At 41.6% G+C, this 25,922-nt stretch overlaps 1 protein-coding gene across 5 annotated transcripts in view; it reads left to right on the top strand.

Moving 5' to 3' along the window:
• The window catches only part of pleca (plectin a), an 89,109-nt gene that overhangs the window by 46,598 nt on the left and 16,589 nt on the right, over nucleotides 1-25,922 (top strand). For 2 of the 5 annotated variants that reach the window (XM_083899726.1, XM_083899729.1), the window contains exons 2-26: nucleotides 5,844-5,905; nucleotides 8,403-8,492; nucleotides 8,874-8,909; nucleotides 10,568-10,645; nucleotides 10,761-10,853; nucleotides 15,002-15,168; nucleotides 18,636-18,751; nucleotides 18,860-18,966; nucleotides 19,409-19,528; nucleotides 19,634-19,729; nucleotides 19,853-19,980; nucleotides 21,119-21,212; nucleotides 21,326-21,480; nucleotides 21,577-21,973; nucleotides 22,396-22,473; nucleotides 22,614-22,775; nucleotides 23,144-23,248; nucleotides 23,337-23,432; nucleotides 23,918-24,043; nucleotides 24,181-24,333; nucleotides 24,429-24,583; nucleotides 24,678-24,804; nucleotides 24,891-25,074; nucleotides 25,209-25,229; nucleotides 25,672-25,829. In XM_083899726.1, coding sequence (XP_083755852.1) covers nucleotides 5,844-5,905; nucleotides 8,403-8,492; nucleotides 8,874-8,909; nucleotides 10,568-10,645; nucleotides 10,761-10,853; nucleotides 15,002-15,168; nucleotides 18,636-18,751; nucleotides 18,860-18,966; nucleotides 19,409-19,528; nucleotides 19,634-19,729; nucleotides 19,853-19,980; nucleotides 21,119-21,212; nucleotides 21,326-21,480; nucleotides 21,577-21,973; nucleotides 22,396-22,473; nucleotides 22,614-22,775; nucleotides 23,144-23,248; nucleotides 23,337-23,432; nucleotides 23,918-24,043; nucleotides 24,181-24,333; nucleotides 24,429-24,583; nucleotides 24,678-24,804; nucleotides 24,891-25,074; nucleotides 25,209-25,229; nucleotides 25,672-25,829 — 3,104 coding nt within the window. Of the gene's footprint in view, nucleotides 1-5,843; nucleotides 5,906-7,257; nucleotides 7,273-8,402; nucleotides 8,493-8,873; nucleotides 8,910-10,567; nucleotides 10,646-10,760; nucleotides 10,854-15,001; nucleotides 15,169-18,635; nucleotides 18,752-18,859; nucleotides 18,967-19,408; nucleotides 19,529-19,633; nucleotides 19,730-19,852; nucleotides 19,981-21,118; nucleotides 21,213-21,325; nucleotides 21,481-21,576; nucleotides 21,974-22,395; nucleotides 22,474-22,613; nucleotides 22,776-23,143; nucleotides 23,249-23,336; nucleotides 23,433-23,917; nucleotides 24,044-24,180; nucleotides 24,334-24,428; nucleotides 24,584-24,677; nucleotides 24,805-24,890; nucleotides 25,075-25,208; nucleotides 25,230-25,671; nucleotides 25,830-25,922 lie in introns of all 5 variants that reach the window. The other 3 variants (XM_083899725.1, XM_083899727.1, XM_083899728.1) reach the window with 3 other exon arrangements.

Raw genomic sequence — 25,922 nt, 5'->3', positions numbered from 1 at the left:
CACTGATTGGTCGTAGAGTGTCGTCACTGAAAAAGTCACGAGCACGACGTCCGACACAAGAATCAAACCGAACAAATGCTGAACTGTAGATCAATCAAAAAGACTTGAAATTCTGCACTGCTGAAGGCCGACGATCGTGAGCCAAAGCCAAACCAGTCGTATTTCAGTTCAGCGACTGTGTCAGACGCCCCCTGATGGTCTTACAAGAGAATACACGTTTTCAGGCACATCCATGGCATCAATTTCCAGACCTTGAAACGCTAAGAAACCTACAGAGCAATCTCTAATTCACCTTTTTTTCTGGCATTTTATGGACCAAACAACACATCTATTAATGGAGAAAATAATCTATTGAATAATCACCCTATAATTTTTGGACAAATGTGTTAACAGTGAATTAAATTGATCAAATTTGTACCATTAAGAATAAATAAACACCTATTCTGTTTAAAAAGTAGAAAGGAAAATGTTCCTTAGAAAATGTATTTACAATCTGACTTAACTTTTTCTTCATGCAAGTAACCGATCAAACTCAGGAATGTGCTGTTTCAGTGGGTACATACCTGTACCTCAACATTTTAAAGATACATACATGTCTTTGAAGACACTAAATTGTATTAAAACTGGATCAAAAATGGACTTTCACTAACAGATTGATGATTCTATGTTAGAGTGTATGAGGCAGTTCTTTAAGTCTCTTCTGCAGCCTGCTGAGTCGAGTCTTAGTTCTGGTGAAGGTTCTAGTATCAGCAGCTTCAATTTGTCAAGTCCTGACAAGCCGCCCCTCACTCTTTAGGCATCCCAAAAATCTCCCCCTTATAGAGACTTATATATGTCAGCCTCAGTGAAAGGTGTTTGGAGGATTTAGGTGCTTGAGGAACTGTGTGACAGAACAAAGTGGACGACTGTGTGAGAACACACAAACGTTTGACTTTGTCAGAAACGATTGTAGAGGATTTGAGTGGTTTTATTAACATGCACATGGAAAATATTCAACCGTAACAATTGTGCTTTTCTTTATGCTCTCATGCACAGAGACTGTGCACTGTTTTGTGAGTGCACACAGACGCACAACGGCTGCTTTGTTCCTGCAGCAGTGCGGTCGCTCCATTAAGAGTTATCTGAAAGCCACTTCTTCTCACTGCGTCCTCTGTCTCTGTGTTCACTGGCGTGGTCGAACACAAGCTTTTGTATAAGTTTGGAAACGTATCTCAGGCCAAAAACAGACCACACCACATGTTCCGAAACAAAAGCTCCGCCGCGCAGGTTGTTCTCGTTAGAAAGTTTTTAAAAAGCTTCTATTCTTCCTGCTGCTTGGATTCCCTCCTGTAAAACGCGCCAGACACAGAAACCAAAGCCTTAATTCTCCTTTAAATGCATCCTCATGGAAGAGCAGAGTTCGTAGCAGGTTTATAAACAGAATGAGGACATTGTTCTGACCGTGCTGCTCTGCTGCTTCATTGTCTCGTCTGGCATCTCTGACCACACACTCGCTGAGCTTCAGTCATCAGTGGATGCATCCATCATTTCACTCAATCAATAATGTGCTTTTTTTTTAAATCAATTGGGAACAGTAACCCTCTGTTCTGCACTTACTAACGTACCATAACTCACTCATTCATTGTGTTCCACGTTATCCTCCACATGAGGCTTGTGAGAGGGTCACACCCTGGAGTCACGCCCTGGACAGGTCACCGACAAACGGCCATTCCCTCTAAAATTCCCAACTGGGGTTGTTTTTAGACTGTGGGAGGAAGAACCCAACGAGAACCAATGATCACATGGAGAATTTGACTTGGTGTTTTGGTACAAACTAGGTGTCGAAACGTGTGGTTGTGAGGCCAAGTGACCCTACCATTAGATTGATAGAGTGGGTTGATTTTGGTTTTTTGGCTGCTTCTTCTAGTTCTTTGGTGTCTTTCAGTAGTTGGCATACAGATATATAATGTCATTGTTGGGTTGGGTTGTAACTTTATATTTTATATACAGTATATATATATAATTGCTATATGTTAGAGCAGTTTTGATTCAGAACTATTCAGATGATGTGTTCAAGTACCATGATAAGAGGAGGTACACTCCTCTTAAAAGTGCAAATAAAAGTGCTAAGTAGAACCATATAAGGTTCTTCGGCTTGTCCTCATAGGAGAACCCTTTTTGGCTCCAGGTAGAACCTTTTTATAAAGGTTCTACCTGGAACCCTTTTGGAGTGTTCCACCAAGAACCCTTCTAAAACCCTTTATTCAGGAAAGGGGTTTTAAAGGGTTCTCTGAATCAAAATAGTTCTTACTGGAACCATTAGTGTTACCAAGAACCCTTGAAAAACTCTTTCTTCAGGAAAGGGTTTTTCCGAAGCAAATGGTTTCTAGGAAGAACCTCAGCCCTTGTAGAAGAACCCTTTTGGAACCCTTATTTCTACAAGTGTAGAGACCAATGAAACAAAGGTCCATTCATGCCTGTGATGGAGTTGATCGCGTCAGGTTGAGGCCGGAGCATCAAAACAATCATACAGCACTTGATTGTATGTAAATTCACTCCCCCGAGTGCAAGATGAGTCATTAAAAATCTCAACACAGACAGGAATATTGGAGAAAATGTCTTGAATGAGGTTTGAGCTCAGGTGACAGAGCTGCACCATGTAGGTGGAGAACCTTCGCTCCTGTTCACTCACTCACTCATTCCTCACTTTGTGCTGAATGATAACCTCTGACACTGAAGCCTGCAGGCAGGCATTTTGCAAGAGCTGCTGTGAAAGGACAAAAAGAAAGAAAAAAAAAACAGCCCCAGAGAAAGCAGATGAAGACACATCGGAAAAGAAGGCAGGAAGACTTGTGTTCTCTCCAGCTGACTTGAACACTCCCACTTCACGGCAGGATCCCTCAGTGTGAAGCAGGCGATCACAAACGTGGGCGTCTCACACAGGAGTGGACGACATCGCTGCCTCCAGTTTTTTGTTTTTGGATCCCTGAAGCAGCTGCAGCAGCAGCAGCAGCAGCATCACCACCACAGTATCGATGGAGCCAAGATTCAGAAACTCGTCGGACAGCGTGGGCAGTGACGGCGTCTTCATCGAGGACTTGTACTATCAGGGAATGCTCAAGGGTTACAAGAAAGGTAGAGTTTCTTTGATTTGGACAAACAACCCGGGAGCAATTCTCATTGTTTACATTTGCCTCTGACCGTTCTGTGTTTGTGAAGACGATAGACTCTCTTTTTTTAAATGCACTTTGAAGCCTGAACTTGCACTGAATCCAGTTTTGTCTGTGGTCATCTTCTGCCTCCCTTTAATCAAACGGGCCACACCCCTTCATGTGTCACCGCTTTTCCTCCTTTTATTGGCCAACTGAGCTGACACCCATTCTCAGGCTGGAGAGAGGAAATGTGCTGCTGCACTTGTTGGACCAAACTCTGGTCTGAATATTTGCAGCGCAGGAGAAAAATCAGACGTTTCCAAATCACATCTGGCTGTTTTTTGTCGTCAAAGAACTTATTTAAGGTCAATTATACAATGAGTCTATTGTACGACGGCGTGTTACGGCCAAACTGAAGAACTTTTATTTGAGTCTTTCGACAATAAAGTCGTAATATTATGAGATTTAAGTCATTATTATTATTCAAGTTACATTTTGAGGATTTGGGCTTCAAAAATAAAGAAATACTTAGTCATTTTGGTACAAAAGCATCAGGAAAAAGCAAAGATTGTGAAATAAACTGAGTCTGGAAGAATGAATCACACAGACTTGAAGGAAATGAAGAAAGAGACTTGTTTTAATATTATGACTTTATTCGCAATATTCTCTCATCAATTTGGCCCAAATACGTCTTTGTACTATTCTAACATGTGATTAAGTGTATTTATGTCCTTTTGTGACACTGCAAACGCCGCTTGTGTGGTAAAACACACACAAAATAAATAGCCTATGTGTAGAAGTATGTATCTTTATCTATATATTTGTTTAAAAACAAGCTTTTAAACAGTGTTATCTGATGCAGGGATCATTTGCACTAAAAGGTGCTTAAAAACAGCATTTTATCAAAAAAGATCACATTCCGTGTCGCAGCTGCATTTTTGTAGGAAACATGACAGAGACAGGGCGGCAGCAGCACACAGAGGTCTGAGGTCACCTGATATCTCTCACCTCATCTCCAAACTTTCTCTCACTCCCAAGATGAAACGTCCTCAGCTCAGGTTTTGTCGCTCCAGGCTGCGGAAAAACACAGACAACAAGCAAACACGGTGTGTGTGAGAGGGATGAGTGACGTTTGCTTTTCTGAGTGGTGTATTTCACTGGTTTGAGTTGTTGTCCTGCAGACAAATTGTTTTAGTGATTTAATCTCACTTATCCAACCTGGATTTAAGGTCACGATCCTTTAATCTCATTGTCGGCTAATAGAGGTTTTATTTCTACTATTCTGTCTGAGTCACTGACATGACGTCTCCTTCTTCTCTGTTTTCTCTGTTCTCCTTCCATCTTGTCACATTTTGTTTTTTTGCAAGTTGCAATCACTGACTGATCTAAAAGAAGAAACATCTCACAGTCTCATGTGATTTAATCAGTTTGGGTAAACGTCTCTGTTTCTGAATGCTTTCCTTGTTGCCATGTGGAGACCAGTTGAGTTCCTCCTGGTAAAATATGATGGTTGAAATGTGGTTGATAACGTTTTAGAGAAAACACAGCGCAGCCGGAACAATAATCTGCCTTTAAAATCAAAGCCAAAACAGCACAAGCCCTGCAGGTCAGGACATGTTTCCCGTAGAGGTGCTAATCTGACGGATGTCAGATGTAATCCACGCGTTACGCCTCTCTGTTGTTGTTTTTGAAGGACATGTTTGAAAGATGGATGACTTTAACAAGTCTTTGGTTACATGTTCATCGTTCTGTTTTGTGGTTTTATTTAAAAGAGCACAAATATTCTTCATATTTAGTTTTGTGACTGTGGGAAATGAAATGATTTTTCCCTGTTGGGTTTCATTAAATCTTCAGCCAAAACTGTGGTTTTTGAATTTCAATAACAAAAAAAAATACTTTTTTGTTGCCAATCGTCTTCCTTGAGGCTGAGACTTTTCTGGAAGCTCGTATAGGAACATTTTATTGTCAAGATTATGGGATTTCTTAATATAGAAAAGCAAAAATAACTTCTATTTTAATAATCCTTATTTTTGGAGTTTGCTCCAGTCTTTGCTCAGATACAGGATCTGTTTGGGTGCTTGAAAATAATGATTGAAGTAGTGACTGTATTTCTTACACAACTAATGTGAAAAGTTTGTTTAACAGATGGAAGAAATAAAATAAGTTGGATAATCTAAATAAAAGCTTGTAGTGCATGTGCCCATAGCTACAAATCATGATATTGGTCATTTATATCATAATATCACATTTTTATGTGACAAAAAGAATGAAATAATAAGTTTGAGTATTGTTTGTGTTTGTCTACATATAAATTAACCACACAGCTGTACATTTTACCTTGAAAAGGGTGTATGAAGGCACGCTAGCACTTAGCCCATGTTAGCCCTTGCTAGCTTAACCAGTAGATAAAACTCTCTGTATTCCTCATTCAGAAACAGTGTAGCAACAAAAACTGAACAGTATTATGAGTATGAGTGACTTCATGTGAAACAAATAAGATAGTAGTGCAATTAACAGTAAAAGTGCTAGTAGCTGCTTTAGCTGTTGACAAGAGCGGCAGCCATCTTAGAATCCCATCTCGTTGTTTGTGAGTTGGCTAGACTTTCTGAGACATCGACTGAATAGTATGAATGTTTTAGTATAAAACGTATTTTTTTATACAATTACCACACAGTTAATGACAGTTTTGTCTGTTTTTCTGTCTCTCCTCAGATGAACGGGACCGAGTTCAGAAAAAGACTTTCACAAAATGGGTGAACAAGCACCTGATGAAGGTAAGAACCAACTTCACCCACACTCTGACACAAATACTCCCTTAAAACACTCACAGACAGTTAAGTAAAAATCTTAAGAATCTTTTGTGTCCTTGAATGACCCTTAAAGTTCGGCATGTCAAATAGAGATTCCAGCTGTTTCACACCTGGTTACCGTGTGTTATCTATAAACTACACCAACAATCTCCATAAAAGTCACTGTCTCTCACTCTCTCGGGTCAAAAGTTGCCTGAAAACACAAAACAAATCAGCTCTGGTAAAGGTGCAAAACATCTCAAATCACCTTTTTTGTGCACAATAAAAATCCTCACGTACTCTTAGTATTAACGGCAAGCGAGTGAGTCACGAACACCTGGCCTCGCTTTAGCAGAGGTTTTTTTTTTTCCTGAGCCGGGTTATGGGCCACGGTTGGTCAGGTTTCACATGTGGGCTCCAGACGGCCAGTGTGGCTTCTCAGGGCTTTGTAAGGAAACTTTCACTCCCTCGCTGAACGAATGTGCAGGAGCCTCCACCTCCACACGGCTAAATATGTCCACAGTCATGACACCGGAAAGCTAAAATGTAAAGTGTTCTGGCCCATGACCTTTTAAAGGAGGAAACTGGAAGAAACAGCCTGCTGATATAAGCAGAGTGAGATGAGCAGCTACAAACGAGAGAAACTCAAATAAAGTCTAAAAACAAGGGGTTAACTGTTATGAATCGGTTATTTCATTGCGGGCGTTTTAAGGCTTCCGTTTGGATAAAAAGCTGAGTCACAAACACCCAGACTCTGTGTGTGTGTTACTACGATACATTAAATTAACATCATCTTTTCCACAAGAACCGGTGTTTGTTGAAATGTGGGGAATGTCCTCGATCCTCTGTGCGAGTCCAGTGACACAGCACTTTTTTCCAGAAAACAAAAATCCCTCAGATTTGGGTCTAAATCTCTCATGAACATGAGGTGTTTCACAAGTCACGGTCATAACAGAGTCATGGGATTAAGGTTTGAGGCTCAGAAGGCTTAATCCTCATGGTCAACCGAGTCTCTAACGTTTGTATTTCACTGCTTCACATTTGATTATCAGAGAGCAGACGTTGTTCTGTGTTTAATTTTCACCGCTGTTTATCCTAAAACAAACCAGATTATTCCAAGATCGCTGATAATAAAAAAAAAAGCAGCTCCACAGCAGGATTTAATCAAATCGGATGTTTAAAAACCTTCATCTTTGTCTCATGTCTCATGCAAACCAGCGTCTGCGTGTTTTCTCCTTCTGTCCCTCTCTTTTCTGTCCCTGCAGTTTTATATCTTCTCACATTAATCTGTTTCTTCTTTCCATCCTTCATCCTGTCCCTCAATCCTTTCCCATCAGCACTGGAAGGGAGAGGTAGGTGCTGAGTGGACACACATTCATTCATTCATTCATTCATTCATTTCTCCCTGCATGTCTGTGTGTACATTTGTAATCCTCTCTCCCCTCTTTATTATTATTTTTACCTGAACTCTGACCCCTGAGAGAGCCTAATCTGCAGGGGGAAACTATGTTTTGTATTGACTAAATATGGAAAATACAGCTAAATATAAATATAGTGAGTGATACAGTGCTTCATGGTGACCATTCCAGTCAAATTTAACATCCTACCAAAGTGGTGCCTCGTCATCGTCAAACATCGTAAATGAACTTAACAAGGGCTCATCTAACCGCTCACGTTCCATCACTTTGTTAACCTCGTGTGTCAAATGATTCCATACCGTGACCATAAGAACCAGACATTAACTGCAGTCCCTCGCTGTTGTGTGTTTTGTGCTCTTCCTGTTCAGTTGTTTTTACCTCGTGTAAAAATCCTCGCTGTCTTTCAGTACGTTTCCATGCTCAAGTTAAGTGGAGCTTGTTGGGACAACTGTCCTTTTCCCAAGTGTACGATCGCTAGATGGCGATCGGCCTCCAAAAGACCAAAAGAACTTAAACTGAGAATTAGTTTTTATTATGTTGAGCTCCATTAATTTCAGAATATTTGATTCTTTAAGCCCATTGGGAGGCCCATTGGGAGGCCACTGAGCGCCTACTGTGTTCAGGAGTAGACGTTAAAAAGTTAAACTGTTCAGTTAAATTAAGGGTGTTCAATATCAGATTATTATTCTAGTAAAGCAGAAAGAGAACTTGGCTTTTATCTGAAAGGGTTTCCGGTTCAAGTCCCCGCCAGGTCAATGACAGGTGTACCCAATCCCCATTGCTCATTGTTAGTTGGACACCCTAAATTGACCCCCAAAGAATTTGAGAAATTAGATTTAGTTTTCTTGTGCTGTTGTTGTTGAACTAACGCAATAATCCGATTCTTCTTCTGTCGTCGTGTAAACGTACTGATTGCCAATGAGATCGGCCACAGTTTGAATTGTGTTTGCTTACAAAGGCTGTGATTCCACACTGATCCAAGACTGATGGACGTTTCATCATAAGTTTAATGAAATATCACTGACAACTAAACTAAAATGTCCTCTTCTGTCTTCTGTGCACAGTCCCAGAGACACATCACCGACCTGTACGAGGACCTCAGAGATGGACACAACCTCATCTCCCTGCTGGAGGTCCTCTCTGGAGAGACACTGGTGAGCTACAGTGACCTGTGACCTCCTGCTCCTGCTGCTCTAACCTCCTGACCTCCTTTTCCCACCTGCTCACCTGTCCTGTCCGTTTTACTTTGTCTTTGTTCCAGTCGTATCATTAATGTCCTAAATGTCGAGTCGGACTTGTCTCCAATGTTGCATGTGTTGAATTGGATTCAGAGTGTTTTTGGACAAACACTAATTTTCATTATTTGCTTCCATTTCGTAACCTACCTCTTCTGCACTTACTTGTTTGACCCCTGTCTTTTTTCTTTTCTTTTTTTTAATTTCCTTTATCTAATTCCTGTTTGCTGACGTTTGCCCTGACCTTTCCCCCCTCTGCCTCTGCCTTCCTTCCTACTTGCGATGCTCTCGCGGTGGTAGCCGAGGGAACGTGACGTTGTGAGGAACGTGCGGTTGGTGAGTGGCGCCTGGACTGTGGCTGGCCGCCTCCTCGGGCGTGGCATGCGTCACCACCCCAGGTGGCTGCTGGGTTGTGCATGATGACAGTCACACTCCCTGTTTGTTGTCCCCTGTGTCAAACATCGTCTTCTTCCATTTGACCTGAGCTAGCTTAAAGGCTAACTTTCTCAGTCGCCATGTGCTAGCGTTAGTCGGATTAACTTCTCTTCACAGATGCATGTGGGGAAAAAAAACTACTTAAAGTAGTAATTGGGACAGAGCCAATTGCGTCTTTGATATAAACTCTAAGTTCTTGGGTAATTAAAGGGCCATTCTGTAAATCATCGCAACATTCCAGTATATTCTCTGGGTGCTTTTTGAATCTTTTTAACTGCAAGATAGAAAGTGCAGCTGAAATTCACAGTTCCACCACAAATGATCACGTCCAGTGATTTGGAGGCGGAGCTTTGATGATAGGGTGAATTGAGGGAGTTGGATGTATGTTAGCTAGCGTTAAAGGTCCAGTGTGTAACTTTTTGGAGAGTACGTCGGCAGAAGTTCAGTAAAGTACTTTCTTTTAAATCTATAATTGCTTTTAAATTTTGATTTTAGAATAAAGCATTTTCAGAGGCCGCCATTTTTCTACAGTAGCCTAAATGGACAAAACAATTGCAGTTTAAATGATGTGTTTTGCAACACAAAATTGCTACTCAGATAAAGATGATTACTTTCTTTTAGGTATGCAAAGGACACAGAGGTCTACAGTTAGCTGCAATCTACAGTCCCACCATTAGGTGTCACTAGTTCTTTCACACTGGACTTTAGATTAGGTTACTGTACATTGGTTAAATTTCTCAGCACTCCTCAAAAAGCTCCTTTAAACCATGCGTTTGAGTAAAACAAATCCTAAAAGAAATGGCTGTTCTCATTGAACCTGATGAACCCTCATCTACTAAGCATCTACCAGTTTTGTAAACTTTAGGTAACAGTCTACACAATGTACATTGTGTAGACTTTATAATAAAATGTATAAAAATCACTTTCAATCAAGTTTCATCACTGCAGGTTAATATTTTTGACTAAAAAGCAAAGCTTGCGGCTGGCTGACAGCATAGTATGTGAGCACTCCTGCATGTCATGGCCATCACGCCCAGGGTCTCTGTCATGCGGCTTAGAATAAAGACGTAGATGCTTATGAAAATCTGCTCGACTGGGCTGTTACGGGTCAACTCTGAATCTGGTCAATACGATGTTATAGATGTTTGATCAGGTCAGAGGGGAAAAGTCGTTAGTCGATCTCAGAGAGGATGATTGAGACTGATGGTTGGCCGAATCACTGAAATCATTCATCATCACGCTTTCACTCGCAGACTTCGTGGCTGAATCTTTTAATGCATCTCTGGGTCATGAAGGGTCAGAAGGAACGCTTTGATCACAACCATGCAGAATTTGAACTGCTCCTCAAATTTGCTCCTCTTTTATTTTCACGTTCAAAGACCATGGCTGTGCAGGTTTATCACACAGTAGAGTAGATTGGTTGGTTTGAATCACAGACGGAGAAGTGGAACACTTATAGTAAACACCTGTTCCTCAGTCATGGGGCTTTGCTGTTTGTTGAAGCCTTGTGTATTCACGCCTCCTCCTCCTCATGTTTGGTTTCATCTTGTCTCTCGTAGCCGCGGGAGAAAGGCCGGATGCGCTTCCACAAGCTGCAGAATGTACAGATCGCTCTGGACTTTCTGAAACACAGACAGGTCAGTGAAGAAAAACACCATTTTTAATTTGTATTCATTTCTCTGTTGTTATTATCTTTGTTCGTTTTGTTTTAAGTGCAAACTGTAGCTGTAACTGGTATGATTTTACGTGCAGGTCAAACTGGTCAACATCAGGAACGATGACATTGCAGATGGAAACCCCAAGCTGACCCTGGGTCTGATATGGACCATCATCCTCCACTTCCAGGTACATTTTCAATTTTGAATTAAGGTGGACAATGTTTTGATCCGGTGTGGATCCGAATACCAACTATATAGTTTATGCAAAATGGCCAGAGGAACTCACTCTGGCACTCAGTTCACTCAGTCATTGACCGGATGATAATAACTGTCAATCACTGGCGTCCATTCATACTGTATGTGCCATAGTTTATCCTCTAAATGGGAACATAATGTACAAAACTACATTTCCTGACATTAAAAATTAAAGTGAGATTTTGAAGCCCCTAGAGTACCATTCAAACGGAATTCTTTTTAAAACCAGCACAGTCGCCCCCTGGTGGCTAACTTAACTGCTACTTCTGACCTGCTTCCCTACATTTTGACCGTTTCTCATTAAAGCAACATAAATGTCTTTGATATTCAGCATATCTATAAAAAATAATCCTGACCTGAGGAATTTCCACACAGGATCAAAGTGAAGTAAACTAGTAAACTATATTCTCTGCCATCGACACCTTCAGTAAAAAAAAGGGCTGATGTGCGTATGATCTGTTGCCAACTATAAAGAAACCTTTAAATCACAGTCTAAATTTGAATTGCATCTTCTTTTTTGTGTTGCATTAAAAGTGGAGGCACAGAGCCATGTTGAAAACACATGAATCACTTTTCATGCACCGCTCGTGTTGTTTATCTTATAGCCTGTAACCACATTGGCCCTGAGTTACATAAGATCAGATTCCTGTATGTTTACATTCATCACATTGTAATTAGCCTGCTTCCGCTGCAGCGAAGGGAAAATCAAAGTGCCGCTCGTTCCTTGTTTGGGCTTCAATCACCAGCCTCCATTTGGTCTAATGTTGAAACAGCCGTTGCAGCACGACGGCCGTGTCCAGCCGCCGATCATTTTCAGACTGTATTGAACGTTTGGCAGCGGTCGACCTCTTACATAAAACAACCGCTGCTTTTCGAGTCCTTGAGTGCACGAAGACTAAACACTGAACAAAAGCTATTCATTCATTTTTTTTGGAGGATTTCAGTTTGCTTCTCATGATCCTGTAAAGCTCTATAGGCTGACGTCGAAGGATTCCTCAGATACGCTCAAACATAATTAAAATCCTGTTGGAAAACCTTCATCATTGGACAGATGTTTTTCGGAGGAGTAGGAGGAGGTTTGGATTTCCATTGAGTGGATGAGATGATAGGGTTAGATTTTTGGAAAAGATGAGTGGAGTATATGCGAATACTCTAATGGTTATGTTGGGATGTGGGATCGTTTTTATGACTCAGTGGTTCCCATGAGAAAGTTGGCAGCAGACGTGGGCGCGACGGACGGGAGACTGAAAACCCTACGAGAAGTCACACTCACTAGAGAGTGTCCTCAAATTCCTTCAGCTGTATAGTCTGATGTCTAACTGGGTTACAGCGTAAATAACTTTTAAAAAGTGGGAATTTAGTCCTCAGTAACACCGAAAACCACCGTGTGGAGCCACTCAGTCATCAGGCAGCTCTTATTTTCACAAAACAAACCATAATCTCTTTGTTTTGGCTCATGCCCGTCATCACACACAATGGTGGATTTCCTCTGCGCTCCCCAGGTGCAGCTCCCGTTTTTATTAGTACGAAGGTGACGGGGATTGAAACGTGGAGGCGGAGGGCGGAGGCCGTCTTTCCATTCGGGTTTGAGTCCGAGTCACTTCTCTTTGCCCACCGGGGTTTCCCTTCTGGGTGGAAAAAAGCAGAAGGAAGAATCCCCCCCCCCCCCCATTTTTTTTCACCCTCCTCCACCCTTCCTTTCCTGCAGAAATAATTAGTTCTGCTGTGACTCATCAACGTATGAGTATACACTGAAAATAATACAGACTTTTACTAAAACGGCGCTTGTTCCAGTAAAAAAGATGGAAGTTCAACCTTCACCTAAAGCCGATGTCAGTGAAATACTTAAAGATGTAGTGCGTAACTTCTCTGAGTGAATCCCTCTACGTGACGTACTGCGTGTTTGATTCCACACCGTCCTCTCCTTCCGCTACCTAATTGCAAAGCTAATTTATCTTGCTAAGCTGCACAATATCCAGAGCTAGCGGCTCACTGTGGGTTATGCTAACAACAGCAACACAAAAGGAGTCATGCAGATGCCAGATGTTGCAGGTACAGTAGATATGAGCTCTAGAAGCTGGAGTTTTCTGCATTAGCATAACGTCAAATAATAATAATTTAATTAAAATATACAAAATGAAGTTTCAAGAAGTTTTCTGTCATGCTAATGGCACCGGATACAGCTAATTCCTTGTAGATTTACCTACATTTACAATGTTTTTATTGTCCTCTTTGCAGCTAGAAATCACATGAAATAATGTAGACACCATATATTTCAAATACATGTTGCTCATAGAGTAAATTTGAGCTTTGATAGCTTAAGTTTTAAGCATTTATACAAGTCAAATGCTAACGGCAGGAACAAAACAGAAAGAGTAAGACAAAAGACGACATGACGGACAGCAGCGTTAACCCTTTAGCATTAGCAACAGCTAATTTGCTGTAGATTTACCAACTTTACAATGTTTTCATCTTGTGAAAAGTCACATATCATAATGCAGACGCCATGTATTAAAAATAGAGGGATGCACATACGCTGGATTTTAGCCACAATAGCTTTCTGCGTTAATACAACAATATACACAGTAAGTTACACCAACGATGGCAGTTTTAATCCGTTAGCCTTAGCAACAGCTAATTCACTGTGGATTTACCTGCTTTACAGTGTTTGCATTGTTTTATTTGTCGGTGAAAGATGACATTATTATTACACCATGTATTTAACATGGAGGTCGCCCATAAGTAGATCGGAGCCTTTGAATGTTGAGTTTCCATCGTTAGTATAAGTAAAATAGTCGCATTTAAAAAAAATAACAAACGTACAAAATTAAATTCCATGAGCTTTCCTGTCATGTATCCCTGATTTTTATAGAGAGCCCCACCCCTGTGGTACATGCAGGAGACCAAAACAAACAGCATCCACTTCTCATAAGTACTGTTTGTGCTTCTGATTATAGATATGGCTCTCACACACACACACACACACACACACACACACACACACACACACACACACACACACACACACACACACACGGAGAGAGAGAGAACCTACTTGTTGGTGGTGTATTAATGCAAAGACTCATGAGTGTCAATCAGCTGCAGAATCAAAGCAGTTGCTTGACTTAATGACATAATGTTGACTCGGAGTCGACAGACGATCTGTAATATATAACTCGCAGACGTCTGTTCTGATTAAATCTGCGCCTTATTTATCAGTCTGTCTTCTTTCCTAAAAAAGAGTCGCTGTGTTCTTGTGACTCACAGCTTAAAAATTAGGAATTTTTGCCTGTAGACTTTTCTCTTCCTTCATTTAAATCGACCGCAGTGTTTATTCAGAATTTCAGTTCGGAACATAAGGTATAACTTTATTATACGATAAGTGACTCATCGACAGTCTTGTGATTCCTGTGTTTTAGCAGAGCGTGTAATCAGTTTCGCGTTTCTCTTCAAATTGTTTCCGTGTGCCCTTCGTGAAAAAGCAGCGGTCGTTATTTTCAGTTTAAAATGTGACTCATCTGGACGTCTGGAACTAATCAGAGGGCAAACTGAATAAGTTTTCTTTTTTTTTTTTTAACAAACACTTAAATATTTTTCAATCTACAAAGAAAAAAAGTCACATGGGAAATGCTACTGTACTTAAACTTAATATAAAGCTGTTTATGGCTGCAGCATGTTTGAATTTTCACATTATATGGCTGAATGATTTTGGGTAAAAAAATCATTCAGCCATACAAAATGACAAGAATGTGCATCATATAAAGTATTTTTAACGCAACACCTAATATTAGACCAGAAAATCATATTACAAAACATGTATGTTTGATAAACAAATCAAAATCAGTCATTTTATGCACATGTTACTGTAGAAATCTTGAGTGAAAGGCTTAAAAAATATATCTGGGCATGACTGGTGTCTTACCCAGAGTCAGCTGGCATTAACTCCAGGTCCATCCGTGGATTCTGGTGGGATTGATAGTTGATTTACTACTGTGCAGCTCCACCATCTGCGTTGAATCATAACCATCTGCCGTATTCAGACACTGAATCACTGACTCCTCGCGGCGTCTCTTCCCTCAGATCTCAGACATCCAGGTCAACGGTCAGTCGGACGACATGACGGCCAAAGAGAAGCTGCTGCTGTGGTCTCAGAGGATGGTGGAAGGATACCAGGGCCTGCGCTGCGACAACTTCACCACCAACTGGAGGGACGGGAAGCTCTTCAACGCCATCATACACAAGCACAGGTGAGACGCGGCTCGGCCGTACCGTCACGTCTGTGTCTCAGAAAACACAACCAACATATGGCAAAAAAAATAAGGTACTAATTGAAAAAAGATTGAATTAATAAAAGAAATGTTTGACTTATGTTGAGTAAAAGAAGCCCAGGCCAGACCACACATGCTTTTGGAAGCAGTCTCCATGTAATTTAGGACAAATGTGCATGAAAACACACAAGAAAACAACAGTCAGACACATGTGGAGCCACTAAACTTCTAATATAACGATAAAAAATAAGTTAATATAGGATAAGAAAACATAATAAACACTCATGTACAAATGAGGAAGTTACAGCACAAGGTTTATACAGAGGTTTATACACGTGTGCACCCATAAAAACGGACAATGGACGGGAACGTACGACTGAAAACAGAGGTTCCACATGTCTGTCAGGTGAAATAATAAACAGCAGAAACTCATTTTGTTGAATTATACAACCCTTGGTAAGTTGCCATGGGAATACTCCTTATATGGACATCCTGGGTGTGTGTGTTTATAGATAGATCCTCATCTTCAGGCTTTAGGGAATTTAGGGAGTGGCGATAATTGGGCAGAAGTCACAAAATTGACTGTTTTGAATAAGGGTTAAAACATATTACAACATTATACTAGATGTGGCATTTTGAATTAATGAACTTTATTGTCATTATACATAGGTACAATGAAAATGTGCAGCTTTTGCTCAAGAAAAGAGCCTACGTACGATTAATAAATAAATAAGATAATAAAAATCTAAAATTGCACACACAGTCACAGTGTAGTTATGTTATGCATTCTGCGGCTCGAGGGTTAAAACTATTTCTCAGTCTGTTGTTGCGTGAGACAAAGACTGTGCAGGGTGAATGCAGTTGCTGTAAATGTCTCAGAGTTCAAGCATCTAAACTCAAAATATGTTCACTTTGTCCATCATGGGCTTCTGTAAAAACATAGCGGAAAGTCATTTCACTTCTATGTTACATACTGCCCCTTTAAAAGTGGACTGTTCAGTAATGCTGCATATTTAACACACACACACACACACACACACACACACACACACACACACACACACACACACACACACACACACACACACACGGACGTCAGTGGATTTCCTCTCTGAGTGTAACCATGACAACCAACACGAGTCTAAACTGACCGTCCCCCTCAGCGAGTCCAGGAAAAACTCCGCTCATAGTGAGAGGCTGTGTTTTGGGTGGAGCGGCACTCTGAGCCTCTGACTCTGCAGGATCCGCTCACCACACAGAAAATAACTTGCAGAAGTGGAGCTGGCGCTGGCTTCGGTGTGAAATGTTGGGGCGTTTTCTCTTTGACTGTGGGTGTATCTCACTGCTCTGAGGGAAAAGCTTGCCCTGGAGGAACGCTCACTGGAGGCTCGGCAGGTCGCAGCAGAACGCAGGTACGCGGACGGCTCCGCTGCAGATTCTTTTCTGGTGGATTAAGAACAGCTGCTGAGAGGAGTTCTCCCGAAGAAGAAGAAGGAGTGGAAACAATCAAGGATGGAACTATTTTTCCCTCGTAAACTTTAATTGTTTTGTTTTTGCGACACAAGCTTGGGAAACACTTCAGTTTTAACCATGTTTAAGCTGAAGCGTAAGTTCAACTCAAAGCGGCGTCTGAACAGCGCGTCCAGCAGCACCGTGGGCTCCATCAGTGACCTGGACGACCGCGTGATCATGTTCTGCGAGGACATCCCCGTGGAGAACTCCTACGACTCGGGCCGCGGTTCCCACGCTTCCCACGGCGCCGGGTTCCGATCCAGTCGAGCGTCCCGCGGCGAGGAGCAGGAGTCTGGATCAGAGGCTCGCGTCATCCACCTGAGCAGGGACAGGCTGTCGCACAGACAGGCCTGCTACACAGAGAGAGAGCCAAAGTCTCCAAGCCAGGATTACAAAGAGTACTACATCCAGAGAGTGGTGGAAGTGTACGAATACTTAAGATTTCTATAGATCTTTTCATTCTCTTTGGTTTTTTTCTCCCCTGGTGTGAGGTTTGAAAATTCTATTTTCTCTCTAACAAAGTGCACTCAAAGCGTCTTTTGGCAGAGGTTTCAGAGCGTCTGCTCTCCTTTTAATCTTTTGTGCGAGTGAGTACTCTTGTTTTTGCTTGCCCTCTGCTGAATCAGTTGAAGACAGCCCAAAAAAACAACCTGCCTCCAGCTGCAGAAAGCATGAAATATGTACGGTTTTTTTTTTTCTTCACCTGTTGGCTGTCAAATATAATTAATGGCTGACAGGTGAGAAAAAAAATTAAAAGAAACGATCAGAGAGACGGAGAGCGGAGACGTCATGTGGGAAACATAATTAAATGTGGAAAATATGGTAGAACAGCGACCTTTAGCTTTTGAATGTGTCACTGCAATAACAAGTTTGTCCAGCATTTAAACACAGACACAAATACATGTGTGCATTTGTTTTTATGACCCGTTTGTCAGCGACGGACGGAGATTGAAAGCGAAAGTGTGTGTGCATCAGAACAGCAGCAGAGAATCTGCCACATCTTGACAGGAAACAGGGTGTGTTAGCTTCTCTGTCCACACAGGACACAGGCATTATGTCTTCAACAGTCTCTGCTTTCACCGTCTCCGCTTCACGCACTTAGTTTTCCTCCTCATATCATCAGTTGTCATATCATAGATGATCACTTATCATATATCATGACTTATATTATATATCATGACTTATCATATCATATCATATCATGACTTATCATATATCATGACTTATCATATCATGACTCATATATATCATGACTTATCATATCATATATCGTCACTTATCATATCATATATCATGACTTACCATATCATATATGATGACATCATATCATATATCATCACTTATATCATATATCATCACTTATCATATCATATATCATCACTTATCATATCATATATCATCACATCATATCATATATCATCACTTATCATATCATATATCATCACCTATCATATCATATATCATCACCTATCATATCATATATCATCACTTATCATATCATATATCATCTGTTATCATAGCATATATCATCGCTTATCATATATCATGACTTATCATAACATACATCGTGACTTATGATATCATGACTTATCATATATCACAACATGATATCATATATGATATCATGACACATCATATCATATATCCTATCATGACTTATCATATCATGACTCATCACATATATCATGACTTCTCACATATATCATGAATTATTCTCAAATATAAATGAGTTTTTGCTCTAAAACCTTAAACGTGCACTAACGACAAAAATCCTTGTATTGTATATTGTATAACGCTTTAATTCTCAATAAACCTGGTTCTTATTCTGACTGTGACGAAGCCCCTTTAATGAGTATACTTGAACACTGTCGCAGCATAATCTTAAAAATAGTGATTTGCACTCACTGTTGTCGTCGGTTGTTTTCTGTCCACAGGCCAACTCTCATCGACATGAATCAAGTTTACCGACAGAGCAACCAGGAGAATCTGGAGCAGGCCTTCAGCGTGGCTGACAGAGAGCTGGGCGTCACCAGGCTGCTGGACCCTGAGGGTGAGAGGAGGCACTTCTTACGTTATGTTTCATCATGTCTTTGTTTTCTTTTACATTCATATTCACACAGCAGAAAAAAAAAACCTGATGCCATCTTTTTTTTTACAGATGTGGACGTGCCTCATCCAGACGAAAAGTCCATCATCACGTATGTCTCCTCTCTGTACGACGTCATGCCCAGAGTTCCAGATGTGCAGGACGGCGTCAAAGCCAACGTGAGTTCTCTTTCCTCAAACCATCATCAAAACATTTTTAATGAATCTTCTAAATTTACCTTAAAATAACTAGACATTATTGTATATTTTATGTTTGGGGATGTTTCGATTAATTCAAGTGCAGGTTCTAGAGAAATGACACTGTCTTTCATTTTCCCTCTGTAATTTTCTTCTTTGCCCAGTTAAATCCAACGTAGTTTTTCCTCTTTATATAAAAATAAATATATAAATATAACGCCAAGAGCAAACCACCTTCATTTTCCACAGTAAAACAACAAATCTCGCTATGAAAACTTAAATGGCTCCCAGCAATTACATAATGGCTTTTTACTGTGTAAATTCAGTAGAAGGAAAATGTTCTCCATGTGCATCACATTCTTCATCCTCCTGGTCTTAAACCCAAACATGTGTGTGTTTGTGTGTGTGTGTGCGCGTGCTGCAGGAGCTGGAGCTGCGTTGGCAGGAGTATTATGAGGTGGTCACAGTTCTGCTGCAGTGGATCAGACACCACATCCTCGTCTTCGAGGAGAGGAAGTTCCCCAGCAGCTATGAGGAGATCGAGGTGAGTGGAATGAAACAAAATCAACTGCACAATAATAACAACAAAGATGATGATGATGATGATGATGATGATGATGATGATTTTACTTTATTTTCTCATCTCCAGGTTCTTTGGCGTCAGTTCCTCAAGTTCAAGGAAACTGAGCTTCCCGCGAGGGAGGCTGACAAGAACCGATCCAAACACATCTTCAAGTCTTTTGAGGTGATTTCTCATTTCTCTCAGAAGATGCATCGTAGCGACCCCTATATAAGGGCATATAAGTTTCAGATCTAACCTACAGTCTTGATATCTTGACAATCATATCGACTGTGTGTTTTTCTTCAGGGTGCTGTCCAGGCCGGTCACGTCAAAGTGCCACCAGGTTACCATCCCTTTGACGTGGAGAAGGAATGGGGTCGTCTGCACGTCGCCATCCTGGAGCGTGAGCGACTCCTGAGGACTGAATTTGAGAGGTAAAAACTCCACCTTCATCACGTGTTCTCCTTTTCCATAACTCTCGCCATGAGACTTTTTAACTGCTAAATAAAACCACAAGACTTTAAGAAAAAAAAAAAAAAAAAAAGGAAAACTCTCACTGTGTGCCCATGAGGATGACTCATCACTGTTAGTAAGAGAAAACTGAGCTGGCTTTGAAGGGGTGGGAATTAAAAATCACATTGGGGCAAACACATGACAGATGTGTCATTGCCATGGCAACAATCCCAGAATAAAACGGTCATTTGATGATTTTTGTGTTTTTTTTTTTTTTACTGTAATCACATGGTTGTTCAGGGCGTAGCTTCTGTCTGATTCAGTCCGTTTTCGTTGTGGAGACGTACAAACACCAAAGTCAGCAGAGACACAGAGACAGACAGACAGACACAGCTCCATCATGGCGTTCATGAATCAGGGATACGATTATAAATATTTATCTCGCACAAGGACAGAGTGAGTGTTTTCGTTTTCCACTTCACTTTTTAATCCACTGGTTGAGATTTACTTATTTTTTTTAACGAGCTGGGATTTTACTCCGGTTAATCTGGACGTGTAATATGATATGACTTTATAGTGAAGTGAATTATAAACATGTAACATGAACACCATGTCTGGATGTCTTTTATTCTTAATTTGAAAAATATTTATTTAAAAAACATCTAAAAATTAAGAGTTCAGAAGTTCAGAAGAACGGACTAGCCGGTGTTAGCCAGTGCTAGCAATACTTGTTGCTCAGAGTATTTGCTCACACAAACATGTCATATCAACATGTCCACAGATTAAAAAACTGTACAATACTTCGTGAACAACTGATTTACTGTGAAACAAATACGATATTAGTGCAATTAAGAGGAAAAGAAGCAGAGTATTTTTACTTTTTTCCTGCGAGTGGCAGCCATCTCGAAATCCAGTGTCTAAGTTTTCTCCAACTTTCCACATTTGAAACCCGACTTCCGAACTCCGACTACAATTTCTCATTTAACAGATCCCTGATTTGATAAAGAAGAGCAGCAGATTTAGATAATTGAGTTCCTCCTAATTCCTACAGGAGAATTTTTACCCTCAGGTATTCGACTTTGTTTTAAATTGAATTCTTGACCTTTGACATTGCTGCAGGCTGGAGCGTCTTCAAAGGGTCGTCAGTAAGGTCCAAATGGAGTCCGGGGTGTGTGAGGAGCAGCTCAACCAGGTGGAGACTCTGCTGCAGACGGTGAGATGCAAAAAAAAAAAAAAACTCTTCATGAATCCTGTGATGGACGTTTTTTGAGGCCGCATGCATACAGTGCCGTGCTGTAACTTCCTGTGACGCGTTGTGTGCTGCAGGACATGAGGATGATGAACGCGGGGAAACCGCCTCAGCACGCCGCAGAGATGGAGGCCGACCTGGAAAAAGCAGAGGGAATGATCCGCCTCCTCTTCAACGACGTGCAGCTGCTCAAAGACGGACGCCACCTTCAAGCTGAGCAGATGTACCGCAGGTGCACAAGACAGAAATGAACATCTCTATTTGACATGAATGTATTTGAGAATGAACGTTTGTCATTTTCCTCCTAACTCTTATTTCCTGGCTCCAGAGTTTATCGTCTCCACGAGCGGCTGGTCAACCTCCGCAGCGAGTACAACCTGCGCCTCAAGTCCGGCGTGACCATCACGCAGATCCCCATGACTCAGCAGATCGCAATGACTCAGCAGCAGATCCCCATGACTCAGCAGCAGATCCCCATGACTCAGATCCACACGGCGCAGGTCCTGCAGCAGGCCCCCATGAGGGTGCGGCCCGAGCTGGACGAAGTCACCCTGCGCTACATCCAAGACCTGCTGGGCTGGGTGGAGGAGAACCAGCGGCGCGTGGACGAAGGGGAGTGGGGGTCCGACCTGCCCACTGTGGAGTCACAGCTGGGCAGCCACCGCGGCCTGCACCAGTCTGTGGAGGAGTTCCGCTCCAAGATCGAGAGGGCAAAGGCCGATGAGGTACAAACAGACGACAATCCGACTGACCCACATAGAATCTTGATTTCAGGGGGAAATTCATATAGAAAACAAATTACCAACTTTCTAAAAAATTATGGACTGATACTAGTGTAATCTGTCTTTAATTTAATGTTAAATATGTTGAGCAGGATATTTTTCTCCCTTCAACACAGCAGCATTGAAAAAAGCTGTTTAGTAGGTTTTGCTCTTTTCTTTCTTCCTGTTTTTGTTACTCGTGTTTCTTTAACTAATACCAGATAAAATCTACAATAACGTCACTTAATCATTGTGTCGGCCAAGGTTAACAAAAAAAAAGACAAAAAGAAAGGATCCTGGAGAAATAAAGATAAGATTCTTTTCCCAGATTAAATAAAAGGAGGAAACATGCTTCCTGTTGACCTGTGACCTCTCCTCTGTTCCAGAGCCAGGTTTCTCCTGCCAGTAAAGCAGCTTACCGCGACTATCTGGGAAAACTGGAGCTGCACTACGGCAAACTCTTGGTAAGTTAGTCTCAAAATGAAGAGAAACACAAACTTTTAATAGAAAATAGAAAACCAATGAAGACATTCCAGTTCTGCTTCTGTTAATAAACATCCTCCAAATGCATCTTAACCCGTGTCGTCACGTGTCCCCACCGCAGAACGCCTCAAAGGCTCGTCTGCGTTACCTGGCCGAACTCCACGCCTTTGTCGTTGCGGCGACCAGAGAGCTGATGTGGCTGAACGAGAAAGAGGAGGAGGAGGTGAACTACGACTGGAGCGACAAAAACACCAACATGACGGCCAAGAAAGACAACTACTCGGTACAGTAACTGTTAGATAAGAGAAGAGAAGAAATAAAGTAAACAAAACAGGTTAGCTTTAAGCAAACTTCCCAATTCACTCCTTGTAGAAAACCTTTGTTAATCACCGTACACACTTTTAAGTGGGCAAGTGATAGCATGGCACCCCCTAATGGCCAAAATCAGTATTACAAAAACAATCACCAAATTCTAAAAACCCTTGAAACTTTTTCTAATTTCTCTCCCTAAAGGAGAAAACAATAACACCTGCCTTTCAGTGCTTTTGTAGGAAAAACAAGAAATAATATAGAAAAGTATGAATTAAGAAAATGTTGTATAGTTCTGTCTGTGTGTTGTTGTAACAACTCTTTGTTGTTGTTATTGTGTAGGGTTTGATGAGAGAGCTGGAGCTCAGGGAGAAGAAGGTGAACACTGTCCAGACCACAGGAGACAAACTGCTGAGAGACGGACACCCAGCCAAGAAGACCATCGAGGTAGAAACCGTGAAATTGTTGCACTTTACACTTAGTAGTAGTTTTTATTTTTTAATTTTCATCCTTTCTTTCGTCTGATTTCCCTCAGGCCTTCACTGCAGCTCTGCAGACTCAGTGGAGTTGGCTCCTGCAGCTGTGCTGCTGCATCGAGACCCACCTGAAAGAAAACACCGCCCACTTCCAGGTGAGATATTTACTCATACTCATAAAGGTTCAATGTGTAGGAATTAGTGCCACCTACTGGTCAAAGTCCCAAGCGTGTCATCAGGGAACTACGGTGGCCTTTACGTACCAGAAAGGATGTCTTTAATCTTTGATGGCACAGACTTGACGGCACAAGATGGCAGCTTAATTTTGCGTTCCACTTGTAGTCAGAAGTCAGAGTTTCCGAATTGAGGGGGTTGTTCCTTCAACTGTAGCGCCCCCTCAAGTGATTTGAGGGGGCGCTACACCTGATTTTTCCACTTGTAAAGCCGGAGCAACCCTGGTCTAAAGTATATACAAAAGGCTAACTTTTAAAGCTATAAAAAAACAAATTATTCTCATTTTAAAGCAATTTTACGCTCATAAAAACACTTAGTCTAGTAGTTTATTTAATATGCCATTAAGCCACTCCTTAATGTTCACACAATACTTCTTATTTAATTCAGCTGCTATTTTCTCCTGTAGTTTTTCTCTGACGTGAAAGAGGCAGAGGAGCGGATCAAAAAGATGCAGGACACAATGAAAAGGAAGTACACGTGTGACCGCTCCATCACGGTCACGCGGCTGGAAGACCTGCTGCAGGACGCAGCTGTGGGTTCATTCATCACCGTCTTTCTGCACTTTTAACACATTCATTTACTGCTAATGTGTTGAAGAGAAAAAAGGAAATTGTGATTTCTGTCTAGGAATAGACAAATATATTTATTCTGGTATTTTGTTTGACACAGGATGAGAAAGAGCAGCTGGCAGAGTTCAGAGCTCACCTGGAAGGACTGAAGCGCAGAGCCAAGGCCGTCATTCAGCTGAAACCACGTAACCCGACGACACCACTGAAGGGCAAACTGCCCATTCAGGCCGTTTGTGACTTCAAACAGATGGAGGTGAGAATGAGACACATAGACTGTTTATGTATGAATGCAGTATCTCACTAAAGACTGAGGTGAATCATTTAAAAAAAATCTTGATCTTCCCGCAGATCACCGTTCACCGAGGAGATGAATGCGCTCTGCTCAACAACTCGCAGCCGTACAAGTGGAAGGTGCTGAATGACACGGGCTCCGAGTCTATCGTGCCATCTATTTGCTTCCTGGTTCCGCCCACCAATAAGGATGCCGTGAACAGCGTTGCAGGGTGAGTTAAATCAGCCAGAAAACAACACTCACACACACAAACATAGAGACGCACAAACACACGCTAATGTCCACGTCACCGTCCTCGTCCTCAGGCTGGAAGGAAACCTGCAGAGGCTGCAGATGATGTGGCAGACCATGTTTGTGGACATGAAGAGCCTGATGTCCTGGCAGTACCTGATGAGAGACATCCACATCATCAAAACCTGGAACATCTCCATGGTAACACAACCACCTGTAAAACACTAATTAAATAACCTGTCATCATAGAGTACATTAGTGGCTCCATCTTCCGTGTTCTTCTGCAGTTTAAGACTCTCAGGGTGGAGGAGTACCGACTGGCTCTGAGAAATCTGGAGCAGCACTACCAGGACTTCCTCAGAGACAGCCAGGACTCGCAGATGTTCGCGGCCGAGGACCGAATGCAGGTGGAGTCCAACTACAACAAAGCCAACCAGCACTACAACACCATGGTCACCACTGCTGAGCAAGGTACATATATACGGTTTACTCCTTCAGTGTCAGGAAGGCTTTACAGTAAATACTCATTATTTTATTTATTTTACTCAACATTCGCTCATTCATGGTCATTCGTGTGTAAGTTGACTGTCGGGTTCACATTACAGGCTACGTGCCAACCAGGACAGGTAAGAAGCAGACGTGTAACAGGAGCTTGTGTGTGTTTGTGTGTGTGTGTGTGTGTAACACGGGCTGTGGTGCTGTGACGTGTCATTGTCATTCATTAACTCGATCAGCTTCATCTTCCTCACTGACTTTTTAATACATCTTTTTCTATCTTGGCTCATTGTTGGAGTCTTGTGTCTTTGCATGTGTTTCAGTGATTGATTGAATCGATTAACAACAATAACAAATAATCCTCACAGGATCATTGGCGCATGTGTTCTAGATACATTTACTCATAGAGAAATATTGGATTTGAATGGCTTTTGTTAAAAACACAGCAAAATATATAATAGTGTATAATGTCACCCCTAATAAAAATCATGAAACTAATATTTTAGGATGTTGAATTGTTTGATATTACAGTTGAATATTGACATTGTGTTCAAACGATTTTAAATGAACCAGGAGAGCAGGACGAGTCGGTGTGTAAGACTTACCTGACGCAGATCAAGGACCTGCGAATGAAGCTGGAGGGATGCGAGAATCGAACCATCACGCGTCTCCGTCAGCCTGTGGACAAGGAGCCGCTGAAGGCCTGCGCCCTGAAGACGACAGAGCAAATGGTATGGGCAAGGACAAAAAAAATCCAGTGTGTAAGCATTAGTGACCTCTAGTGGTGAGAGTGAGGAGAGTAACAAACTCCACAGCTCTTTCTT

This window comes from Microchirus variegatus (assembly GCF_963457635.1).
Source record: "Microchirus variegatus genome assembly, chromosome: 13".
In the NCBI taxonomy this organism is placed as follows: Eukaryota; Metazoa; Chordata; class Actinopteri; order Pleuronectiformes; family Soleidae; genus Microchirus; species Microchirus variegatus.
Note: the sequence above shows the minus strand (reverse complement) of the source record. Positions and strands in the feature narration are given on the sequence as shown.